Genomic DNA, 26,969 nt, shown 5'->3' on the forward strand with positions numbered 1-26,969 from the left:
AAGCTGTTACTAACATGATAATATTACTGATGTTTAAATAGCCTTCAGGGAAGGAAGCCCTAGACTCATGGTCCACTGACAGCCGTGGACGCTTGTTGTTGGAGGCCCTCATGCTGAGCAGCTTAAGCAGTTGCTTCATCTCCCGGTGTCCTCAGGGTGGCTTTGACCAGTGCAGAAGCAGAGGCTCGAGGCTCGAGGCTTGTGCTCTGTGCTGAGGTCCAGTGGTGGGAGGAGCGGGTCATTTCCTGGTGGTCTGAGGGTCCATTTGGTGATGTTAAACCCAAATTTGTCCACACAACCATAGAAAGACACACACACACACACACACACACGCACACACACACACACACACACACACACACACACACACACACACAGCCAGTTTGTGATATATGAATGAAAACGCTACACCATTGTTGTCCACCAGCTTCATTATATCACACATGTATACCAGCGTTAGCGCAGTGAGCTCATCAGCGTAACGGGGTTTATCTGATTACACAGGGAGTTCCAAGGAGGAGGCGTTGAACTAACTCCTATAAATCTGACAGATATTTCATTCCAGTTACACATGAAGTCATTAACTGTGCAATGACATGCTGCCTAACCAGTCGTAGTGATGTGTTGTTCTGTTCTGTGACCCAAAGAAAACAGATGCCAGCATCACCGATGCCAATATGGCGGCAACTTTACAATGAAACAGTAAAACACTTTCAGAATGCAGAAAGTTTTATTCCTGAAACAACATAATACATCAGTGGTAAACAGTTTACAAAAGCACTTCTCTCCCTCAGTCTCGCCCACTGACCTGCAGTGAGACACAAGCTCTGGAGTTTGGATTTTAGTCTTGTGTGCAAATACTTTTGACAGGCAGAAATACTGACAGGGCTTGTGTAACCTGAGTGGGTGGAGCCAGGGAACATAAGAAGGAACAGAGGTGTGGAGGGGGGGGGGGGTCAGCGAATTAGCTGGTGTATCTCTTATTACGATTAAACCTGAGGGGCGTCTTCTAGAGAGGAGAAATATCTGAGCATTCAATTATAGTTTTAGTGTCACAGGCAGGGACATCCAGCCACTTTTACGATATTATCATGAACCACAGGGAGATTTCGAACTCATGCTGAACAAAAGGTCGGGGATCACTAAAATGATTGGAAACCATCCTCTAAGGACCCTGCATATCAAATTTCATGGGCAATGCCATTGACACGTTTTTTGGCTCCACCCACTTAAGTCAAAAGGTGCGGTCAGACCAAAATTGATTCACTCTCATTCAGGTAAAATGATTTGTTTATATTCTTGTTCTTCAAACTTCAAGGTGAAAGAACACAAGCAGCATAGAGGGCGGGAAGCTGCTTGGTTGCGTTGAGTGTGCGGACATTTTATTTTTGGTCTGACTGCTTCGTAACACCAACCAACGACCTGCTCTGCCTTTAAGAAGAATATTTAGAGCTACAACTACAACCTATGAAAAAGCAGGATATGCAAGAGCAAACAAACCAACAAAAAAAAAGACATAAACTCATATTTACACCAACACTGTAACGTGTAATTACAGTCGGTAACATAAAAGGAAATGACACGATCAGAGAAGTGCAAAACTGTCAACATGGGCCTGTGAGAAAAAGGCTAATACAAGAACGTGATTGGCTGAGGACGAGATGGCGTCTGAACAATTACAACAGACTGAAATAAATGCACCCACACAGCATAAAAACTCTGTCAAACATCATTTCATTTCTCATCTGATCATATGGAGCGTCAGTTCAGTTCATGTTAAAACTTCAATACATCTTGATCAGCTCTTTAAAAGTACCTCATCACAAAGAAACTACCGTGATTTTACGTTGACTTCGGGCTCTCAGGTCAACAGTAACAGAACAAGTCAGTGGTTTGCCGGCGAGGAGGCCACTCAGGGTTATGATAATACTGTGGGTCCTTCACATACTGTAGCCTTTGCCTGAAGTGGTTCTCCATTTATTTGAAGGAGCATCGAGTTTAGTCGTTTGAACAATTTTTTCTCATTGGTTAAGATAATGTAAGTGTCGTACTTCAGAGCATAAGATGGTTCCTTCATCATCGTCCAGAACCACAGGACAGGGTTGCTACTTCTATGGCCTTGCTCAATAACCTGCACAGTTTGATACTCTGCTGGTAAAGTCGAACCACAGTAGTCCCGTGTAGGTTTGTTTCCATGAGCAAACTCCTGCAGTAAACCTACAACTGCCAGATTAAAAATACCCTCTTGATTTGTCCACGTCAGCCTGCTGAAGACTTTAACTAACTAAAAGTATTGCATCACGGCCAATATGGAGAGAACAGATGATTACAGTGACCAATAACTAATTCACTTCAGTCTTCCCTACTTCCCTAATACTACATTCATCACTTGGGGTTCTTGGGTCCATCCACTGTGGTTTCACTTACCAATCAAGTAGCAAAATGTGCTGAGGTACTGTATATGAAGTGAAATAATAATCCTATTCATTTTTTCTGTAAACTGTAAAAGGTGACTGGCTATCCGAATGCTTGCACTCGGCTGGGCATTAAATTGTAATGGTGGAATCAGTGGTAAAAACCTGTATAACTTACATAACTTCAGGAGAGAGGTGAACCGTCAGTCCCAAAGAGCTCTGAGATACCAAACCTCCAGTCACAGTGAGCTCCAGATTCTGCCGCTACACAACTAATAGTGTAGTGGACCTGAAGGTTGAGCACTGTAGAACATGTGGATTCAAGTCAGCAGCTTCAATCGGTTTCCTTCTAGGTTTGGGATCAACGAAGAAACTAGTTTTTTTTTTTAGAGTTGGTTCCTGACTGCAAGAGCAAAGTGTTCTGAATATTCTCTAATGCTTCATTTACACCTTGTCAACATGAACGGCAAAATCTCACATTATTAAACACCTGTCGCCCGTCTCAGAGTAACACTGTGTAAACACAGTTAAGTAATTCAACTGGTAGGCTGATGTGACTGCTGTTTCCCACTGGGAAAATGATCTGAATGACATAACATAGCATTAATTCACAGCTCAGAGTCTTCTCTATAGCAATGACTGCTCATAGAAAGTGTAGCATTTAGAAAAAATCTCAACTACTCAAGAATTAATGGAGAAATGCCTACACTCTCAAAAGCTCATTTATACTGGGAAAAATGTAGCTCCAGTCGATTGAGCTTCACCCACTTTCATGCTGTGTTCTTTGGCTCCACCCATTAGGGGTTCACTTAATGAGTAAGATCAGTTCTATCTGAGAGGTGTAAGAAAGCATGAAGCGTGAGGTGAGGCTGCTTTGGATACAGGCAGACAACTTCACGTAGCTTGACCTAGCCATGGCAGAGTGAGGCAGTGGGATAAAGGCTCAGCAGGTGTCAGTGCTGCAGGAGAAAAAACACAGGGGCTTTCAGTTTTTGTGGCGAGGTTTGCGCCTTGGACACCAGTCAGTATCTGGATACAGGAGGCAGTGGACTGTCTTAAACCTGCGGGGACGAAAAGAGACGAGAGTCAGGGAAAAGACAAGCTACAAGTGTTCATAATGTCATCTAATATCATATCGCATCTCATGTTTCACAGATGTGCCAATCAGGGTTTCATCACCAGTTGCTTCGTTGTACTGCTCCACACTACACACTTCAAGTAGAGTATATGACCAAACCTATGTGGACACATCTCTTTGAGTACTTTTGGTCTGGACCTGGCTTTCCTGGTTTTCTCTATGTTGGCAATTCCTAATGCTCCAGCATAGTACAACACAGTTTTCCCAGTTTGGTGTGCAGAGTGTAACTGGTCTGCAGACAGCCCTGATCTCAACTCCATCCAGCACCTTTGGGATGAAATGGAACGACTGTACTCCAGGTCTTACCAGGGGCTGACTCACAAATGCTCCTAAGGATGAAATGGAGTAGGGCTACTAAACAATTAACTGAAATATTACTGAAATCACAATCTGGCCAAGTGCAATATGAAAATCACAGGAGCTGCATTACTTTTTGATAAAAGGTCAAATGTGTCACAACAGACCATAAATGAAGCGTTATGATGCTACTGAGAATCCCCATCCTACAATCATAATCTCCACATGTAAAGGAACGTGTGTTTGGTTCAAGCCCCAACAAAAATTGCATTTTTATATTTTTTTTCAGTGAAAGTGAAATCCAAAAAAGACCATTCCAACTGAAATCATGACTCATATCCAGTCGCGATAAGATTTTTTTCAGCCCTAAAATGGAGCATATCCCTGTAGAGAGCAGATGACATGTTCAGATGTCCACATACTGCTCATATAGTGCACATAGGCAAACAGACATAAGATATGTGATAAATAGCTCTTACAAATATAATACAAATATAGTGCCACATTACCATTAATATAAGCTGTGATCAGACCACTGCTGATATGCATGGTACAAGATGTTGAACTCCACCTAAGAAATATTGCCAGAGTGCAGCTGTTTTTAACTCAACAAGATGCTATGAAGCTTATCCATGCTTTTATTTCCGGTAGATTGGAAACTGTAACACTCTTTTTTACTGGTCTGGAAAAAGTAAATTGAGAAAACTACAATTCAGAATCTGCTGCTCGACTTTTAACAAAAACAAGGAGGAGAGAGCAGATTACTGCTGTACTGGCTGCGCTACATTGGCTCCCTGTATCTTTCAGAAATGATTTTAGTAAAAGGACTGTTACTTGTTGTATACAAAGCTCTTAATGGACTGGCACCTTCTTACATCACTGACTGTCTGTCGTTTTATGTCCCTAAATGAACCCTGTGATCATCTACAGCAGGGCTTCTAAATGTTCCAAATGTTCCCCAAAATAAAACCGGGGAAGCCCTTCACCCACTACGCACCTGAACTGTGGAACAACCTACCAAGAAATATTAGAGGTGGACTCAGTGAACAGAGGATAGAGTTTTTTTCTTTGTTTTTAAAAAAAAATGTTTTTGTCTTAAATGTTTTCCCTGTTTTAACTGCCTTTCTCTTTTATATTTGTCAAAACACTTGGAGCTGCATCCTGTGCATGAAAAGTGCTATATAAAGAGAATGTTATTACTATATTAATATTATTATTAATTCATTTTTAATAAAAGGCCATATTTGGCTTAGTGTACCAGTTTGACCACAGTCTGAACCGTCTGTGATAATAAATGTTGAAAAGAGCCATTTGATCCTGCAGAGTGTGGAGGAGCAATAAGTACACATGAACTCGTTTTGTTGCAGGTGTGTTTACCTTGTCGGGTCTTCAGCCAGTGAAAAGCCTCCAACAATGCTGACCACATTCCTTCTGTTCTCAAAGCCTCCGTAGCTGAGAGTCACCTGTGGCAGAGCAAACGGACAACATACGTGTTCTGACTTCACTGCGGATAGCAAAGACACAAGCGAAACATTTGGATGCTAATATGAGACCGTGAAAGTGCCAGTATTCAGTTTAGTTAGCATGTTTGAACTGGCAAATGTCTTTCACGTCTCACTATACCGCAGACACTAAATGTCGAATATCAACAAGATTTATAAGGTGTAAGCAGCTGCAACACTTTTTCATTAATGTTGAAAATAAAATGACCTCTGTCTTTTCACTGATTTAAATGTGGAAACTGGGGCTGATCATCAGACTTGCTTGACCTGAGCAATGACTCGACTTGTCTCGCTTGATTTTCCATCACAGTAACTTGGGACTTGCACACGTGCGACCTGCTTCCACCTCTGCAAAACACACATAAGCTCACACACACACGCGTACCTGCTCCAGCACGGAGTCAGTGGGCAGCTTCTGCAGGTTCTCCAGGTGAGAATGGAAGAGGTGTGTGTGTGTTAGGGTGACCTCCAGCAGCGCCTCGATGATGTAGCCGATGGTGCAGTCGTCCGGGAGTCGGATCTTCTCTGCCGTGCTGATGAAATTCCCCAAACTGAAACCGCGAGACAGAGTTTCAGCCAATGAACCTATCAAAGTGTGTTTTCAGCCTAACAGCCCAAACTCTTATTACTTCCTGACTGTGCCTGGACTAGCTGCCTACAGCAACTCCAGCCACATTCTCTGAGGGTTATCTGAATACATTTTTATCATTCTTTAGCTATTCAGATTTACATTGTTCTTACTGGACATAAAAACATTGGTTTTCTCCCACAAAATGCAGCAAAGTGCAGAGTGTGAGTACCCCGGCCTCAGAAGGTCAGATAACTTGAATTACTGTAGTTCAAAGACCAGGAGAATCCATGACCTACCTGGCCCATGGGCTCATTTTCAGAGCCAGACCTCTGCTGATACAGAAACCTGCTCCACCTGTGGCAAACCAGAACTTTACAGACACCTGGAATGAGACAAAAACCAGGTCAGGGGCTGTTTGATGTGTTAAAAAAAAACAACATTTATTAACCAGCTTCCTGAAGGGACACTCTAGTGCTTGCTGATATATTTGTCAATGACTGGAGCCTGGAAATGTTGATATGTTGTAAGTTGACTGACTGATCCGTCACTCTTGACTCTCTCCGCAGCCTCTATAGGGTGATCCAGACTGGGCCGGCCCAGGTACACATCCTGGCTGTGGTGGTAGGAGGAGAGCATCTGCAGCAGGCTGGGCAGAATCACGTAGTTATCATCGTCCACATGACAGAACCACCTGTAATACACACACACAGTCAGAATTGTACATTAGTCTGTATGTAAAAAGGTGTAATTGTGTCAGGTCCTAGAATATCACTGGTTAATTAATTTCTGACTGTTTTCAGATCAGACGCAGGTCACGTCTCGCTCACTTTTTCTGCGACTCGATGAATTTGTCGTACTCCACCGACATCTTGCAGCACAGAGCCTGACGAGTGTGAGCTGCTGAGCAGTTAGTGTTGATGATGTTGGCTCCTGTGAAAGAAAGGGCAGAGGACAGTTCAGTTCCATGCTGCTGTCTACAGTAAATTACTGCACCTACACCTGTATACTTTGCTGGTTGCACATTATTCTTACCAACATTAATGAACCAAAGTGCTGCAATCTCAGAGTTATTAGAATAATAAAAAATGTTGTTTTATGCTTTTTGCACATACATGACCGATCTGTTTGCTATTCCACATTGTCGCGAAACAGTGTTGTTAATTCTTTGATTGTGTGTTTCCAATGAGAGCAGTCGGTCGGCCATCTTACCTGTTCTCATTCGCAGCTCTTTGTCCTCACCGTCAGTGAACATGTAGGTCTGAAACATACAGAGACACACTGTTGGTGCGAGGTCACACACACACACACACACACATATTTATTGATGCTCTTCTACTAGGGCACGATGAAGTGCTCCTTTGCTTTCTCTTGTTAAAAGGAAAGACAGAGCAAATACACAACAGTGCCAGATACAGCTGAAATAAAAGAAGCAGATGAAGAGCACTCAATGTGTAAATTGAACACATTTTTACCATGAGTGAGGGACTCAGTTAGAATTTTACTGAAATAAAATATTCAAGTATATACAACTGCTTCTGTTCATCTTTCCTTATTATTTCAAGTCTAAGTTAAAGCTCCATATCTTCCTCTTCTCCTGTGTTTTATTTGAAGCATTGATCCATAAGAAGATATATTTGTGATTTGAAGAACCAAAAACCATCTCAGTGTAGTTTTACATCTCCTCTCTCAGGCTTCTCTCTATAAAAATAAAAAATATAGCATATTTCAGGTAAACACTCAGAGAAACCAAATCCTGCAAGGTTGGATGGTGGGTCCAGGTGGGCGGGGCTTGTGGCATGGCTGAGAACAGTAACTGCTTTGTTGTGACATCACAAAGTTCCAGAAGTCCTGACGGCTGGTTTTAAGGCTCAGTTTCTGAATACAGGCTGTGTGAATTTCTCTGTGGACTGAGGCTTTGATACTTTCACAGTGTTAATATAGAACCTGGACCTGATCTATAATCAAACAACACATGGGCATCTACCATTATACTATATGGACCTTTAATATAGTAGTTAATTATGTTATTAGTTCCACCTGTGTTTGAAAAGTTGATATGTCTGCTGTAATAAAGGTTTTTTCTCTCTCTTGTCACATAACAAAACCATCCAACAAGAAAAAAATCAAATACATGCAAGCACACATTCCTGATGGATTGATGTGTAACATAAATGCTGCATTTCTACTGTTTATCTCACAGCCTTCAAAGTGAACGATAGAATTATTGTTGCAATGATTCATTTCCGGAGGAGATAAAACCCAGGTTCACAGTATAATAAATCTCTCTGCAGTGTTTTGGGGCTTGATAAACATTCAAAGTCATGGATCCGTTATTCAAACTGCACTTTCTTGGTCATATTTCATGTCTCACAGGAATCTGAAACAACACCCTCCACCCCCTACTCCTCCATCAATGCAGTCCCTTGCAGCATTTTAATGCATATCTTTTTTGCCCATTAAGACATGAAATGCCCTGCAAGGGGGGAGAACGTTAACTGCTTTATGTAAGGGACTTGGATGTGTTTCACAGCTTCATTGCTGCCATATTACATCACCCCAGCTCTTATTATACAAGAGCTACAACATGTGAACAGTCAGACATGACAGCATCACTCACAGCTTTATAAAAAAACAAAAAACAAAAAAAAAAACAGTTTTAAAACAGATTATTCCCAGATCACAGTTTATATCACAGCTTCTGACAGTGAAGCTGTTTTCCACTGACCTCTGAATGGACAGTTTGTGATGTACAGTGTTTAGCAGGCAGAGAGTCAGGCCTGCTCAGCCTCCTCAAAGCCCTGCAGGCAGCCTGTAACTTTCACACACCATCTAATGAGCCACGGGGTCGACGGGGTCATTGACCTTGGCCTTCTAATAAATAACCATCGCCTGTGTCTTTATGTGAAGATATCTTCTCCATACGGGACTATTACAGCGGAAGAGCTGACGCATTTACACTAAATACAAATTAGTAAGAGCAGCTTTTAATTTTACAAGGAGCTGTTAACACAGGGTGGGCAGACTTTACTGACCTGAAAGCAGTAAAATAAGACAGTAAAATGCCTCTAATGCCTCCCAGTGTGTGAGAGTAAATGATTGGTTAGGGCTGACAGCTAACACAGACCAGACTCGCAGGCCTGGACTCAGAGACAGTACAAGCCAAGCTGGGGACACAACCTGAACTGGAACTCGTTTAGCATGAAAACAGGCTATATCACTTTGACTCAATATTAATGACACTTTACAAATTGCTGAGGACAATCCACTTGTCCATTTTGTCCATTATTCTGCTGTCATTTATGTAAAACCTCTCCATCCATGTGTGGCATCTGTAAAGGCTGATCCTCAGGTGCACCATATTAGTGGATTAATGGAAACCCCTCTGTATATATAGTATAAAGTCACACAGATGTAATGGAACAGAACAGTGAAAGCCTTAAACACTCTTGGACAATGACACAGGACACTGTATGACTTCATTAATCTTGCATGTTGCATTAAAGCTCCATATTTTCCTCTTCTTCTGTGTTTTATTTGAAGTGTTGATCCATAAGAAGATATAATTGTGGTTTTAAGAACCAAAAACCATCTCAGTGTAGTTTTACATCTCCTCTCTCAGGTTTCTCTCTGGAGCTCAAATTAGCCAATCAGAAGAGAGGAAGTTCTGAGCCTCTCCTCTGATTGGCTGACTGTTGTCTGAGTGATCCAATAAAATATAGCAGATTTCAGGTAAAACACTCAGAGAAACCAAATCCTACAAGGTTGGATGGTGGGTCCAGGTGGGCGGGGCTTGGGGCATGGCTGAGAGCGGTGACTGCTTTGTTGTGACATCACAAAGTTCCAGAAGTCCTGACGGCTGGTTTTAAGGCTCAGTCTCTAAATACAGGCTGTGTGCATTTCTCTGTGGACTGAGGCTTTGATACTTTCACAGTATTAATATAGAACCTGGACCTGACCAATTTGATTGACCAAGAGGGCGCTTGGTGGAGCTCACAGTTGTTAACTAGACAGTGAGTTATTTCAAGGGAACACATTCACTGACTGCATACCATGGCTCATCTCTTCCATGGAGCAGAATATACAGTTAGGCCCAGAAATATTTGGACAGTGACACAAGTTTTGTTATTTTAGCTGTTTACGAAAACATGGATACAATTATATAATCAATATGGGCTTAAAGTGCAGACTCTCAGACATCCAAATTGGAGCAAGGGTTTAGGAATTACAGCTCTTTAATACGTAGCCACTTCTTTTTCAAGGGACCAAAAGTAATTGGACAATTGACTCAGAAGGCTGCAAAAAAAATATCATCATACATCTTCTGTAAAACATGGTGGAAGCAGTGTGATGGCATGGGCATGCATGGCTTCCAGTGGCACTGGGTCACTTGTGTTTATTGATGATGTGACAAAAGACAGAAGCAGCCGGAAGAATTCTGAAGTGTATAGGGATTTACTTTCTGCTCAGATTCAGCCAAATGCAGCAAAGTTGATTGGACGGCGCTTCACAGTACAGATGGACAATGATCCAAAACATACTGCAAAAGCAAGGAGTTTTTTAAAGCAAAGAAGTGGAATATTCTGCAATGGCCGAGTCAATCACCAGATCTCAACCCAATTGAGCATGTATTTCACTCTCAAGACAAAACTTAAGGCAGAAAGACCCACAAACAAGCAACAACTGAAGACAGCTGCAGTAAAGGCCTGGCAAAGCATCACAAAGGAGGAAACCCAGCGTTTGGTGATGTCCATGGGTTCCAGACTTCAGGCAGTCATTGCCTGCAAAGGATGCTCAACAAAATATTGAAAAGTAACATTTTACTTAGGGTTATGTTTATTTGTCCAATTACCTTTGAGCCCCTGAAATGAGGAGCGTTTGTATAAAAATAGTTACAATTCCTACATGTTTAATCATATATATTTGTTCAACTTCTTGAATTAAACCTTAAAGTCTGCACTTCAATTCCGTTGTAGTTGTTTCATTTCAAATCCGATGTGGTGGCATGCAGAGCCCAAATCATGAAGATTGTGTCACCGTCCAAATATTTCTGGGCCTAACTGTACTCCAGGAGAGTGGGGTTATATAAAAGCGATGGTGCTCTCTACATTTACTCAAAGGCCAGCACTGGAAAGGCAGTCTGCAGTTGGTTAATGGTACAAATTGTGAGTCATAATTCAAACATCATCTCAAATGTGCCGATTGTGGTGATTCTATTGACACGAATAGATTCTGGTGGGGTATTTTGCTGTTAAAAATACTGGCGTGATCAGACCTAACATTCCTTCTACCTTCCTTGTAGGAAAATTTGCACTTTTACCATTTTTTTTGAGTACTTCGCTCTGCAGCTCGACCCTACAGCTTGAGACTGTTGTGAAAAACGTTTGCTGGAGCCACCTCAAAATGGCAGTTCAGTCTGACTTAAGGCTTATAATGAAACAGAACAAGTGGTAACGTCTGTGCTGGTGTGCAGAAAAGTTGGTTTGTATATGCACTTGTTTTGATAAATTACACACTTTAATTAGTTCAAACTGTCATATTGGAAGAGTCAGAGCTGGAATAAGTGATGGGTGTGTAAGATGGTGAGTGGGGCATAGCAAAGTGTTTCAGCTCAGGTCTTCCAGTTTCAGGTTGCTGTGAAATCCCCCCCCCCAGAGACCCGGGCAAACACTGCACCGATGGAACACTCACTTGGATTTTAAGTATAGGGTCTTATCCAGAATGCAGAGCAATGTAAAGTGTAGGATAACCCCGATAAACAACTTGAGCTGAGGGAGGGGACTGTGAGTAACAACATTTATTTTCTTCTAAACATCCTGTGGTTCCTGTAAATGTCAGTGAGGACAAACTTTAACCGCATCAGTTTGGAATCTCTGGTGGTGACGAGGCAACACCCTGAAAATCGTCTGAACGAGATACGCAGGGTGCACCCAGGCAGGAGCCAAAGCCATTAGCACACACATCACCACTGTACTCAAATCCAATGAAACACTGGTGGATCCACGGCTCCGAACGTTACGTCCCTGTGTCAGTATGCAGCTGACAGCTTTAATGATCACAACTCATCAGTTATTATAGAGGACTTTTAGTTCATGGACAACACCCTCACAGCTATAATGGATGGTTCACCCCTCTGATCAGAGGACATCCCCATTTTTCCTGTTTTTATTGAAATTTTAGAAGCATAAGTTCATCGAAAGCAAACTTGTTTTGTGGATGAAGAAGTTGGTGAACTTCCAGCTTTCCTGCAGCAGTGGAAGTTAATGAAGCCTCGACAGTTAATGCAAACAGTTCCTACAACCTTCTGTCTGTACAAAGACAGTGTTGGAACAAACTGTGTTTATTAGGACAACACTGTACTGCAGGAAGTAGGACTGTATATTACTGTAGCAGAGGAAGACAGACTGGTTCATCCTACCCCGAGATAATGAGCCACAACATTAGACGATGACGACCTGAACCCCACAGAGCTGCTGTAGGATGAACTGAAAGCAAAGCAACCTGCAAGTGACACACATTAGTGGGGAAAAGAGTTGGGACCAACTTTCTGAACAATGTTTTCCATTTTAGAAAGAACGTCACGAGTGAGTTTGGCAGCTGCATGAGTCCAAATTTTAGATTAAATAAAGTTCAACTGGAAAAATTGAGGTGTTCTAAAACTTTGGGACCAATACAACAGTGTGTGTGTGTGTGTGTGTGTGTGTGTGTGTGTGTGTCCCACACTAAAAGAAGAGTCACTCTGCTGTTTCCACCACTGCAGTCTGCAAAACATGCAGCAGTATCACGACATGTGCCAGCAGCACTTTCTCAAACCTCATTTGGGAAGGGGACATGCAGGCTGATGGTTATTGGTCACCAGCCTTCTGTTGCCCTGTGTCCTCTTCCCTAGTGTTTACCATGGCGCTGTGAGCTGTTATGGTCAGATAACTAGTGAGGCTCACGTCTGTGGTCAGACTGTGTTGAGGTTATTCATTGTAGAAGATGGGTGGGATGGGGTCAGGACTAAGGCTTGGTTCAGGTTAAGGTAAAGGGAAACACAAAGCGATGAGGAGAAAGACCGCAACACAACACTGTCACAACAATCAATCCAAAGGATGTCTTGTTATTAGTAATAGCAACTTCCGCTACGTCCAAATCACATGTTTTAACTCCTCCTGGCTGAAAGCAAATGCTTATCTTGGAAGGTTGCACTTCCAGATTTTGACATATACTTCTTGTGTCTGTAAGTGAGGCACTTCGGATAAATGTGTCTGCTAAATGAATGTAATGTAGAGCAGATAGTGAAGCATGGAGTTGCTGATTTTAGCTATACCACTCAATCTATAGGATTGTGGGGGGGGGGGGGGGGGGGGGGGGCTGATTTTGAGCAAGGTACACCCTGGACGGGTTGCCAGTATATCACAGGGCTGACATACAGTATAGAGACAAACAACGCTCACATTCACACCTACAGGTATTTTAGAATCACCAATTAACCCTTTGGACAGTGGGAGGAAGCCGGAGTTCCCGAAGAGAACTCACGCAGGCACAGGGGGAACACAGAAACACAGAAAGGCCCCAGGCCCTGGGTTCTATCTGTTTCACTGGTGTGAAACAGACAGAATGTTCTGGAGTATTTCTGATACAGTATCTAAAATAAAATCTGAAGAATCTTGATTAATAATAAAACTAATATTGGTGTTTTGTTTGATAAAATTATTAATTACTTAATTAAAATTGGGTCACTATTTGAGTCACTGTTGTATTATAACAATGATCAGGCCTCTAGGACAGTCTAGCCCAGTTAACACTACATCCACAACAATCAATAACTCCAGCCCTGCTCACCTGTTCTTTTGCTTGGGAAACCCAGGTCTGAATCAGGAGCTCCAGTCTGGACTTGTGGTACTTCCTGGTAGTCTTCACAGCAATAAAAATGTCCTTCAACTCTAAAGGGTCATGGGACTTAGACCCTGAAAGTCCACCACCAATCTTTCCTCCAGGGGGAGCCCCTCTTTCTTGGTTTCTTTTGGAGCCCACCTCCGTCTTATCATTCCTGGTAGCTTCAGTCTCTGTGGATCCCCCCTGGCCCACTGAGCTCCCATTCAGCCCTGTGGACAAATCAGTTTCCCCAGCGTGGACAGACACTGCTGGAACCCTGGTGTGGTGCGACGGTGTAGGTCTGATTTGGGGTCGGGGCTGAGGCAGGTCCACCTGGCGAGCTGGAGGCTGGAGGGCCGGGAGGAGCAGAAGCAGGAGGCCGCAGAATGCGAGGGAAAACAGGAAGCAGAACTTGCTGACACCCACTGAAGCTATGTGCATCCTGACTGGCCGATGGAGCAGGTTCATCAGCCTCCAGGGCTGCAGTCACTAACAGCACCACCCTGTCCCATCCTCACACCATCACATGGAAACCTGCACAGACAGGAGGTTCAGCAGCATATTTAGAGGTGTGTTCATACTCATTCTTCATTCGTTTTTAACTGCAGCGCTTCAACTAAACAACTAATTTTTTCTTTTAGCCCCATTCCTTCCTACTAGAACCCAGTGTGACCAAGTCTTGTTGTGTCGACCAATTTTTATTGAATAAAAACACAGCAAAGTATCATTCATGTTCCTGCTTCGCAATAAAAGCCTCTCACCTGCAAACCACAGATGATTTTTGTCAAGCAGATACAAAAAAAAATTGCATTCCTTTGGCTACTTCACAATAAAAGCCTCTCAACGATGTGCCTGTGGAAAGCTTCCGTGTGAAGCAGCAGCAGGAATTGTTTTAAATTATGATCCAGCTACATTAGCCTTCAGTTGAAGAAAACTGCCACTCACTCATTTTTATAATATATAAATAACTGGTTAATCATCCTATTCATCTATTAATCAAACGACAGAAAATGCACCAATAACAATTTTGAATTTTTACTCTTTTCTTTTTTTAATTGCTGTAAATGGAAATTTAGGATTTGGCCAGGAAAAAAATCACAGACCCCAACCATCAAGCTTTAGTCATTCTTTTCCAAAAGCCAAAACTGAGAGAAAAAGATGACAGCTGGCATACTGTGTCCATACTTCAAGTGTGCTTGAGCAATGCACTGAAGATTTCAAGGGTGCTGGTGTGTTGTTGACCTTTGACTTCCCAAAAGGACAAGGATGGGGCAACGGCAGAGAGCACGAAGCAAAACATCATTATAATACAATGGAAAAAGTGAGTATAAACAGCTGTATTTAGAATACTTTGTTCACATTCAAAGTTTGTAAGAGTTTCCATATTGAGTCAAAATCCCATCGTTATCCCAATGTAAAGGCAACAATCTACAGGTATAGCTGTAGTATATTCACTCATTCACAGCTAATAAAAAAGGTGCTTATTTCCACAACTGATCAAATGTTAATTTGATCGGTTTCTCAGCAACGACCCAACCTGCCAAAGCTTCATCTGACACGACGCTTAAGGTCGCTTCTGATTCACCACATAAAGAGCTATTAACATCGGCTATATTAACATTAGCTATGTACCAATAACTTCCAATGCTAAGCGACTGATTGACTATTGTGTAGTGGTGTTACATATTGTAATTAAAGCCTTAACAACGTTTGAAACCCACGTTGAATTTTTTGAAAACCTTATTTTATTATGAAAGCAGGAGAGGGCCATTTCCTTGCTTTTTCCACGTCTAAACCACATTGGATCAGGTCAAGATGAAAAACCACTTCACTTAAACTTGTCAAATCTGGACTGGACAGCCCAGACAAGCCAGAGACTCTTTAAACAGTTTCAGATTTTATTATATTTCTGAAAACAAACAAAATTGTGATTTCACTGCTTTTTCAAATCTACACATCCAGGTCAAGACCAAAAACAAGTATACTTGACTTGTCACATCTGGACTAGATTATAAACTGAAAAACAAAAGGGAAGCAATGCTACGACTAGGAGCAAAAAAATATACTGTGTGGCAGATGACTATAGGCTACAGTATAAACTCTGGATAACCGGGTAATGAGGATCATATAAGGAGGGCAGGACTGGGTTATCAGTAACGGCAGAAACACAGTGAGGACAACGTGAGAAGAGCAGGGTCTGAAATGATGGCAGAAGTTAATGGAGAATCTCAATGAGATCAACTGAACGATTTTTCAAAAGAAATGATGATAATTGTGAGGATAAATATTGACAGAAAGCTTTTCATTAAAATGCCTTCATGTATAGACATATGTAGCAATGAGGAACAAGTGCACTAACGGCTGAAATATGGTCAAACACAGGCCACAGTGAAGGCTTCAGCGAAGACAAGAATCAGTGACAGGCTGAACGTGGCCACTTAGAGGAAAGAAGAATCTGATGAGTAAATCAACCAATTTAAATCTATTAAGATGTGTGATTGTTTTTCAAAAGCTTAATATAAGTTTTTTTTTTTTTTACTTTTGTGTTGAAGTGAGAAAGAGGAGATCTTCATGTGATTAAAAAAAACGAAATGGAGAAACATGGACTTCAATGAATTTCTGGCCACAAAAGGACATGTCTCTGTGGCTGTATTAAAAAGCATTTATATTCCTATTTTTTTTACATTTTCACAAATAGAACAAAAGGTTTTCGAGTCCCTGGCTTGTCTGAAAACACTCTAGTCCAGATTTGACAAGTTCAAGTGGAGTAGTTTTGTATCAAGACCTGGTCCAGTGAGGTCGTCTAACACCTTTTCACAAGGTAACTCAGCTATGTATGTGAAGTTTAACTTAGTTTAACAATCCATGCGGAAGTAAGGAAGCTTTGCAACTAATCTGCTTAGAGACCCTGATACTTCACTTTAATTGTTTAATGGCAACATTTAAACTCACTCTGGTAATTTACCAAACAAAAAGCTTTGCTCTTTCAGTTAAGAATAAAATAAATTAAAATCAGCTTGTTTACAGGCATATGCCATATAATATATAAAATACATATAATTTACCAAGCAGTTCTCATTTTCTGTACACTGACGTTACTGCTTACAAATGTGTATAATTGGGGGTAATTGTGTGAATCCCACGAAAACCCGGTAGAAAAACACGTTTTTAAGCAAAAAACCTGTGCTGATTGAAAAGTTATATCTAGAACAACGTGAACAGTGTTTCGTATCAACCCCTGTCCCATTTACTCCCATGTTCTACGAGACGGGACAAAATAAGTCTATAAATGGAAAGATTTCCAATGGAGTTTGGCGTGGTGAGCAGCACCGGGGCTTCTCTGCAGCACTTACCGGGAGATATCAAAGGACGCGTTCGGCTTCTTTCTTCCAGTATGACGCCTTTACGTCAGTCGGGATACAGCTTTTACTGAAACACAACCGTGTTTAGTAAGTGTTTAGTGTTTAGTGGGAAACCTCACGTCGGACGGTGGTGAATGATAACAGCCACCGGATCTACTGCCCGACTCGTTGTCTTCCTTTTTGTCCCGACGTGACTTTAAATTAACAGCGGCCCCGGTGCATTCTCTTCCGCCCTCGCGGAGCAGGTCGCTGCTTTTCTTCAGGAAGTTATTCAGAAAAACTGTCCAAACACAAGCTCATTGCCACTTGCAGACGACATCCTCTGGTTAACTAAATATTCCACGAACTACTGAACTCAGCCCGGACAGCCGAGCCGAGCCGAGACAAACCAAGCCATAACAGTAACATTCATATTCCGACGAATCCTTTCAAAATAAAAGACCTGATTTAACCCTGAACATAGGTAAACTGAGATGCGCTGAATGGGCACTAATGTAACTTTCAGAAAGGTAGAAATGGATAGAAAAAACTATAGTAACTTTAATAATAATAGTAATATACAATACAAATACAAGTGAGAAATGTGATTTGCTATGAATCCAAATTGTACCCATAGTGTTTGTTCACGTTAGTTTTGGTTACAAAATTGTATTTTCATAACAAAATCATTCATAACAATTTGTTACCATTAGTTTCAGTGAGTCCCACTTACTTAACACTAAGTTATTTCCCTGCTGATTTTATAAGCTAATTACAGCCATTAACGCCTAAACACAACTGATAACATTATACAGTTATATACAAATTATATGTCAGACAACTTGGAATGGTTATGGTTAATGTTGTTAAAGTGTAGTGCTTTTATTCTTAAAAATTGCGTACTTCCGGTATTGCTTTGGCTAAACTCTCGTTAACTTGACGCAGCTCTCAGTCGCTGCTCTGTGTGGAAATTATTACTTGTTTCTCAGCGCCCTCTGCCGGTCATTAATGATGCAGCGCTTCACCAGCAGGACAGTGTTTGAAGCTGCCGTCTGTCAACGTGACTGTATATATCTGTATATATCTGTATATACATAGGAACACCTGTGCATCTGCTTATTCATGCAATTATCCCCTCAGCCAATCATGTGGCAGCAGTCTGGTGTATAAAGTTCTGCAGGAGCTTCAGTTGTTCACGTCAAACATCAGAATGAGGGAAAGTGTGGCCCCGAGTTTTTACTTAGAATGGAGTCAATAATAGAAAAACATCCAGATTAGCCATGACATTTGAATGAATCATTAATGAATACATATGTTTAGGAGAATTAATCGAAATGAAATCTGGTGAAATAACCAGAGTATCCAGGATACTGCTTGAGAAGAGAAAACTATACCAAATGTCTTTTTTTTTTGTGCTGCAGTGAAAACTAAGCTCTACTTGCCTCCAGTCTGTTGGGGCGGAGGCAGAAATCTCAGACAGATATCTGGAAACCAAATAGAACCAGAACTGCAATTTTAATAGAAGTGAGAAAAGAAGTTCTGCCCTTTAACATACTTATACACAGGCGGAGGTGTGTGCGTGTTCACGGTGACTGTGCAGGACTGACCTGGAAGACAAACATGTTTTGCTCATTAACTCAGTGGAAGTTTAATCTTTGAGCCCAGCGGAACAGAGAGTCAGCTTCCTCCTCCTGCTGCTGGTGAGTACTGCCACGCTGCGACTACAACCACAAACCATACGGTCTGAAACGGTATCGGGATGCAGGGAAACGTTTGGAAGATTTAGGAGATCAGGAAGTGGCAGCTGGGTTTTAGCCCGATCAGCATAGACACGAGCGAGTCACATGACTGATCGCCTTGTGTTTCTTCTGTAACTGTTATCTGTCCTGTTCCATGTCAATCCGCGGCTGATCTCTGCGGACAGCACCGACCATGGAGATTTCATTTGCGGGTAAACGAGCTCTGGTCACCGGAGCAGGAAAAGGTAAAGATAACAATGGACACAAATAGACACAGCACGTTTCCAGTGCGCACACTGACACCTGCAGGCTGCTGTAGAAATCGCAGGTCTGCAGGTCTGCAAGACACAGCGGCTGTGACTTCAGAATAAATGAGCCCACATTCCTCCATGTTGTTCTTCAGATATTATATTCATAAAACTCTTGACTTTATTTTACCTCCTTACATCCCAGCAATATCAGCTGATTCTTGTTTATCGTATTGACTCTATAGAATAGAAGAAAGACATTTGATGTCACATTTTAATAGTTGATAGTTTGTGATACTTGGTGCTATGGGCACATTATGGTCTGGAAAAAAATAGGTGACACAGCTCTAATTCTGATGAGATTAAAACTGTAGGGAGTCAAATAGAAACAAAAGCCTACAGAGTTTATTCTTTTGATAAAAAATCTCATGACTTGTTGTGTTCCACACGTCAAAGACTTGGTAACAAGGTAATGCTTTATTTTTTAAGTCCTGATATTGGCGTTTATAAGCATACATTATCAAGTAATTTGTTTATTAATATATTTGCTGACAAATCCAACCCCTCCTGTGGGCACATGAACGTGCAGGCTGCTGTACAAACAGATAATGAAGGACAATCTAGTAAAACACAGCTGGAATAATATAAAACATGTCTTCACAGAAGATATAACTGGTGTAGATGAATAAAGACTGTGTTCTATGTTTCTTAAACATACCATTTATTGAATGTTTGTTTACTGCTGATAAAAGCTGAGGTGATGATGATGGTAAAACAGCATGTGAACTGCTCAGCGTATTGGATGAATTGACTCAGAGTCTCGTCAGCTCCAACACACTGAGAAAATGGAATAAAAAAAGCTTTGTTCGTGGAGGGCAGTTTGGCAAAGCCTGAGACATGTGTGGAATGTGTGTGTGTGAGTGTGTGTCAGCTCTGGTGTCACAGCAGCAGCTCCACTCTGTAATAAGTCTTTGTGTTTATGGATGTTTTGTGTCTCAGGGATTGGCAGAGCCACAGCTCTGGCCCTGGCACGCTGTGGGGCAGAGGTCACGGCGGTCACACGCACACAGGCTGACCTGAGCAGTCTAATGGAGGAGGTATGCCCCCCCCCCCCCCCCCCCCCCCCCCCCCACACACACACACAACTGAGAGGCCTCTGTCCCTGACCTCTGGTCTCCCCACACCCTTCTCTGTTTTATCCGTCCTACTGAGCCCCCACTCCATCTCTCCACTCATTATCCTCTAAGGTGTCTACAGTACTCTCCACCACACTTCTCCGTTCTTACATCATCCTCCTCTTCGTCTTCATCTTCACAAGATGAAGTGGAATGAGGATCTGACTTTGACTGACATGAAGCATCCATATTAGTATTCCATATGCCAGCCGGACTTGGATGCTGATGCTGGAAACTGGTGATTAAAGGAACTCTGATATGAGATGAAAATGTCAGGAAGCAACTCTGTGCAGTTTTGCAATCATCTTTTTATTTTTAAATAACAAGGGAATTTATCAATTATTGAAAAAAAAAGGAAATGAAAATATTTTCGATGATAATTTCAAAAGGTAAAAGAAAAGGAGATGAAGGTTTTGAAAATCATAAGATCAACAGAAATACTGTATTGTATATTGAAGCAATTTGTGAAGCTGGATATCAAAAGCATGAGGTGGAATGAAATGGATTTTACTCTGAAGTGGTTTGTTTCTTCCTCTGAGGAGAACACTGGAACTGTGTCCTGATTACATATTAGATACTACAGCATGTAGTTTATGATGATTTTCATAGCAGACTATTTTAGTGAGTCAGTATAACAAAAAAAACAACAGATGTACTGTTTTGTACCAACAGGATATAATTTTGTTTGTAATTCTACAGTGATTACAGTATGTAGATACTGTCACAGATCACTGTAGAATTCATCAGTACTGGTTGTCTGTCAAAGGATAATATAGAAGCTAATTACATTTACACATTTCTGCTACTTCATCTAATACTTATCCAACATGTCTGCTTTCGGCTCCCCCTCTCAGTGTGCATCCATCACGCCGGTGTGTGTGGACCTGGCAGACTGGGGGGCCACAGAGGCGGCCCTGCAGGGCGTCGGCCCCATCGATCTGCTGGTGAATAATGCCGCCTGTGCCAGCCTGCAACCGTTTCTGGAGGTCACGCCCGACCGGTTCGACCAGTGAGACACATATGAGATACTTTTAAGATTGAGAAGCACAATGTCGAACATATGAGTCAGGATTTACAGTTACATCATGTGGAAACCTGTTGTGTTTATTATCTAAGGTGTTTTTCATCTGCAGGTCATTCAATGTGAATGTGAAAGCTGTGCTGCATGTGTCCCAGGTAAAGTAACAGCTCTGTAAAAGACAAATCATATCACTACACTTTGCATTGTTGGATCCATTTTTTAGTTTGCTCTTTCAGTAGATGAAGTAACATGATATCTAGTTTTTCCCAGCTACAATGTAGTTCAAGTCTAATTTCCAAGTGTACTGTACTTAACGACTTTACTTAAATTTGTTTACCCTCACCTGTCAGATTTTAATGCCTTCAATTGTATATTTGAAAACAGTCAGAACTAAGAAGCCCCTCCTCAAAGTCATAAAGAATAAGAACTTTAAGCAGCAATGTTTGAAGGGACAGCTAGGCCTTACATGATGAAGTAGATTCCCAACTGTTTCCCAACTGATTACCGCAGAATGACTGGTTGGAAAACGACTGGTTTGCTGTAGTAGACAGTTAGGCTGCAATGGTAGGAAGTGCTGCATTCAATACAGTTGATCCCGAAATAAAACATAGACTGGGCTCTTTGGCACTGGTTGTGGTCTTATCAAATAAGTCAAGTGTTAAGGAAGTTCTTTTCAAAAAGAGTTAACACTATATTTCTAGTGGTGTGCCTCAAGGTTCAGCCCTGGGCCCTATTCTTTTCTGTTTTGAACATGCTGCCATTAAAGTCTTTCATTTGCAAATATGGAAACTGTATCCACTGCTATGAAGGTGACACATAACTCGATATCTCTGCTTCACCTGATGATCTGAGCCCTGTCACAGATCTGGAAAATATACATTTCAGAAATCAGTGATCAGTGACTTAATCACAAGAAAGTACATATGTACAACAAAGCTTATATACTGGCTGTCCTATCATGCCTGAACATGTCAAATAGATAAGCTCTAACTGGATAAGAGAATGTGAGGGTGGTATTTTTCTTGTGATTTGGGCCAGGTCCTCTGGCCCAAGTCTGTTAGTTGTTCTGAAGTGCAGGACTTAATCCTTCAGCGAGGCAGCTTTCAGCTTTTATGCTCCGAGCCGATGGAACAGTCTCCCCGAGGACCTGAGAGCAGCTGGAAGAATTTAAATTTTCAAACCGAAACTCAAAACACAACTCTTCAGCCTGGCTTTTTTTGTCATTATTATGTTTTTTAGTTATTAGTCACTTTATTTCATTCTCTTATTTTACTGTATTTGTGTTCTAAATTGTACTTTATTATATTTTATTCTATGTTATCTGCTGTTTTATTATTGATTTGCTTATGTTTTCTTTTTTGGTTTGCTAATGTTATTGTAGCTTTTAAAATCTATTTTATTGTAAATCATTGTCAGCTTTCTTACTTGATTTGTCCTTTTCTTTTTAGCTCATCAGTCTGTGAAGCACTTCGAACTGCACTAACCTGTATGAAAAGTGCTATACAAATAAAGTTCGATTGATTGGTTGTTTTAATAACACCATTAGTCTAAATGCAAATATCTGCCTCATCAAACCGCTTCCCCACAATCAAATCAAACCTCTGTCTGTGTGGGTAGATAGTGGCTCGTGGTATGAAGGCCAGAGGATCAGGAGGCTCCATTGTCAACGTGTCCAGCCAGGCCTCACAGTGCGCCCTGAGAGACCATGCTGTCTACTGTGAGTAAGAGAGGAACAGCCATGTGCCAACAATGGCCCGGAGCCAGGCTGGGTAACATGTCCTGTCCTCAAAGTACACTGCAGGGAAGTAGTTGAATGACAGTAACTGGAAACTGTTTTCTGTTGTTTCTGTCTGTGTGTCCCTGTCACTGTTCAGGCGCCACTAAAGCAGCCCTGGATATGCTGACTAAAGTGATGTCTCTGGAGCTCGGACCCCACCAGGTACCATCACTCTGAAGCCCCTTTTTGAGCCAAAGTCCAACTGAAATCTGGCTGTGATAATGTTCTGTCATGTGCTGTCATGTTGGACATTTGTCTTTTCCACAACCCAAACATTTTGAAAAGCGGTGCTAAAAACAAAGAGCATTTTTCTAAGCTGTTAGCAGTTAGCAGTTAGCATGAAGCTTTTGGTTTTCATACCTTTACAGCATTTCACATTTAGTAATTAGCAAGAGTGCAGACTGCATTGCTTCATGACAAAGCAGTAGCTAAATCTTTAGTTGCTGCTCGGCTGGATCTGGTTCCCAGCATCATGTCCGAACAACTGAACCAGCAGGTGTTGGAGCCACTTCTACTGTCGTGGTCCTTGATGTTTTCCAGTTTATTTGAACCTAACTCAGCACTGCTGGAGGTTCTCAAATTCCCAGAGGATGTCGGCAGCAGGCTAAACAGCAGCATTTCACTGCCCTCTCTAGTCTGCTTCAGCTCTGAACACACTTAGCACTCATCTAATCAGTGGCTCAATCCCAATCCCCTCCCATGGCCCTACTCATAGTTTTGGAGTGTCCTTGACTGGGTAGTGGCCCTTCAGAAAGGAGCTACAGAGGTAGGCTGTGAAATCTTTGGGACACCACTTGTCACTTGTTTTGCAAAGCATTCTGGGATTTTTTTTGTCATTTGGAGTTTGAAACTAAAAATGCTCTATTTGGAGGGCTAGATGACCAGCATGCAAAATGGATGGGATCAGTGATGTCACAAGATCTTGGAAACATGTGAACTTTGGTCATAAAATCTCTTGTGTGGCTCTATGATGGTTCACCTCAACATTAATACAAAGAGCTGCAAAACACCATGTTTTAAGATTGCAACCCCCACCCTGATCCCTCAATACTATCCAGACGCCTAAGATGTGTCCGTAAAGAACCATCCTCAGAGGATATTTTTAGACCCTATTGATTCTCCAATGAGAACAGATAAAGTTCATGAGTTCCTAAATATGATCCTGGTGCCCTACAATAGGTCATTAGGTCTAACAGTGGGCTAGTTTATATTCATTCCCTGACAAGAAAAATAGGAGCCCCCATGTATTATAATGCAATCCAACACAAACTGCTATTCATTTTATGACAATTATGGCTTAACATTTTATTGTTGTTACAATCACATAATACTTGATTATGTTTTTATGCATCTCACCTGTATATTTCATATATTCGGAATCAATAAAGATGATCAATATGATATATTGTCTTATCAAAGCCACTCCACTATGATCATTGCTGCCAGTACCACTGCTAACAGTAATACTTTGAATAATGATGACAATACAGTGAAGGGGTTTTGTAGAATTGAATATGAAATAGATCAATTTTGTTGTTTCATTGTTTCTGCTGGGATTTAATACCTTGTTGTGTTGTGCTGTGCTCAGATCCGTGTGAACAGTGTGAACCCCACAGTGGTGATGACTGAGATGGGTCGTGTGGGTTGGAGCGACCCCGTAAAAGCCAAGATGATGACATCACGCATCCCCCTGGGCCGCTTCGCAGGTCAGACTCAGCAGGCTCTGTATACATTATAGACATTCTGTTGACTTCAGGATGCTGCAGATGACTGCGGTTGTCTGGGGCAAATGCACAGATTCCCTCTTGTACAGTGACATGGAAGATGAGATCAGCTGTCTTTGTGTACATCTTAAAGCTGCAGGGTTCCTACAGTGCATTCAGAAAATATTCAGACCCCATCAACTTTTTCACATTTTGTTATGAAATCAGTTCATTTTTCCCCCTCATCAGTCAATACTCAGTACCCCATTATGACATAACCTAAACAGAATTTTGGAATTTTTGCAGGTGTATTAAAAAGGAGAAACTGAATAACATTGACAGAAGTATTCAGACCCTTCACTCAGGAATTGGAATTGGGGGATTTTTTTCTTCTGCTCCTCTCAAGCTCTGTCAGGTTGGATGGGGAGACCTTAAAGAGACAGGTGTGTGTCTTTAGGGTGTATTGACTGTAAAGTGATGAGGGAAAAAATTAGTTTAAATACTTTTTGCATGAGGCTGCAACAAAACAAAATAAAATAAGTGAAGGGGTCTTAATACTTCCTGAATGCACTGTCTCCCCTGTGCAGGGTCGCAGGGTGCTGAGACTATCCCAGCATGCATTAGGTGAGACGCAGGTGAAATGCTAGACTGGTCACACGTTCATCTGGTCCATATCTGCACATCTTTAAGGAATATTCCAACATTTTGGGAAATATCAAACTCAAACAACTTTACATGGTGACAGTATGTGGAGTAGTGTTGACAGCTTGTGTTTGCTGCCCCAAAGTGGTGAAAAAAAATGCAGGTTAAATACACAGGCATGAGACTGGTATCAATTTATCTCACTCTCATAATGAAAGAAAATAAATATTTCCCATGATGTTGAGCTTTTCTTAACATTTAGGTTGTCTGCTTTAAAAAAAAAAAAAAAAAAAAGAGGCATGGATGGTGTGTTCCCACTGCTCAGCCTCCTCACACACTTCATACCAGGGAGCTGAAAAGGTTGATTCACATTCAGGAATGTGGATTCCACCCTGGTAGTGGAACAATGGAGCAGCTGTTCACCCTTGCCTGCCCATGCAGTCTATATGTGTTTGTGCTTATATGTCCTGTTCTAACCGGAGCGAGAAACGTGTCCACATGTTCTCTGCAGCGAAGTGCAGAAAGTTAATGTTCGGTGTTGGACTCCGCCGAGGCTGAGGCTCATCATCAGTTCATGCTTTTCACAGTCAGCATCTTGAGGTGGAAGCAAAGAGTGGAATCCAATCTAAGTCTACTCTTTTTTTTTTTTATCAGCATGGGAATAAACAAAATATTTGTGTGCTATTACAATTTACAACTCCTTGGATATGGAAGGCGGTCTGTTTCCTCTCCAGTGCTACAATCACACAGTGCACATACGCGCTTGATGAAATTATTAACTGAGCTTCTGTGTGTTTGTGCAGAGGTGGAGGACGTGGTCAACAGTATTTTATTCCTGCTGAGCGATAAGAGCAACATGACGAATGGAGTCACTCTGCCGGTGGACGGGGGCTTTCTGGCATGCTGACCACCATGAGACACACACACACACACACACACACACACACCCCACCCCCACCCCCCCCCACACACACACACACACAGTCGATTTTTATTTTCTAAATAAATTCATCCACTATACAACCAACTGAGTTCCTGTGTCGTTTGTGCTTATATGAATATGTCGGGTTAAAATACGAATCATACAGTACACAGAGCTTAATATGTTTGCAGATGAGGTTAGAAACAACCTTTATAGAGATTTATTTTAGATTATATGCATTGCTTTACATGCATGATATAATTCTAACGAATGAGTCACCAGCTGAATTACAGCTTTAGATTTCGGTCTGTTATTATTGCCAGATATTGTACTTAACTAAAACAAAGGAAGCCATTCCAGACTTAATTTGGTTTAATACAATTGGAGTTTGTCTCATTAACTGAAGCCTCTGACCTGTATCTGCGTCATTGATTGTGTGAGTGTGTACAAACTTACATAATCAGAGGCTGCAGTGGAGACAGACTCACCAACACTGGACAGCTGAAGACCTGTTGTGATGGATCTGGATTTGTGCTGAGGCAGCAGATGGTAGAGTCAGAGTCTGAATCCATGGACCACCCTGCCTGGTGTCAACAGTCCAGGCTGGTGGTGGTGGTGGTGT

At 41.7% G+C, this 26,969-nt stretch overlaps 2 protein-coding genes across 3 annotated transcripts; one reads left to right on the forward strand and one right to left on the reverse strand.

The window, feature by feature from the left end:
- Positions 1-711: 711 nt before the first annotated feature.
- Positions 712-18,866, reverse strand: rfng (RFNG O-fucosylpeptide 3-beta-N-acetylglucosaminyltransferase). Of its 2 annotated transcripts, none has more exons than XM_056366416.1 (9): positions 18,728-18,866; positions 13,747-14,313; positions 7,132-7,180; positions 6,750-6,852; positions 6,460-6,613; positions 6,219-6,304; positions 5,737-5,902; positions 5,227-5,312; positions 712-3,475 (listed from the first exon to the last, which is right to left on the reverse strand). In XM_056366416.1, exons 2-9 carry the CDS (start codon positions 14,245-14,247, stop codon positions 3,400-3,402), a joined length of 1,221 nt encoding a protein of 406 aa, XP_056222391.1. In that variant the 5' UTR covers positions 14,248-14,313; positions 18,728-18,866; the 3' UTR covers positions 712-3,399. The 2 variants fall into 2 exon arrangements, with proteins under 2 accessions (XP_056222391.1, XP_056222390.1); XM_056366415.1 differs by lacking the exon at positions 18,728-18,866 and adding an exon at positions 17,133-17,523.
- dcxr (dicarbonyl/L-xylulose reductase) lies at positions 18,556-26,445 on the forward strand. Its single transcript, XM_056366417.1, has 9 exons — positions 18,556-18,820; positions 19,045-19,104; positions 20,107-20,204; positions 21,137-21,291; positions 21,416-21,458; positions 22,921-23,020; positions 23,178-23,242; positions 24,669-24,786; positions 26,229-26,445. The coding sequence occupies exons 2-9, from the start codon at positions 19,053-19,055 to the stop codon at positions 26,330-26,332; spliced, it is 735 nt and encodes a 244-aa protein (XP_056222392.1). The 5' UTR covers positions 18,556-18,820; positions 19,045-19,052; the 3' UTR covers positions 26,333-26,445.
- The last annotated feature ends 524 nt before the right edge of the window (positions 26,446-26,969 follow it).

The sequence above is a fragment of the Seriola aureovittata genome, chromosome 21 (genome assembly GCF_021018895.1).
Source record: "Seriola aureovittata isolate HTS-2021-v1 ecotype China chromosome 21, ASM2101889v1, whole genome shotgun sequence".
Lineage (NCBI taxonomy): Eukaryota > Metazoa > Chordata > Actinopteri > Carangiformes > Carangidae > Seriola > Seriola aureovittata.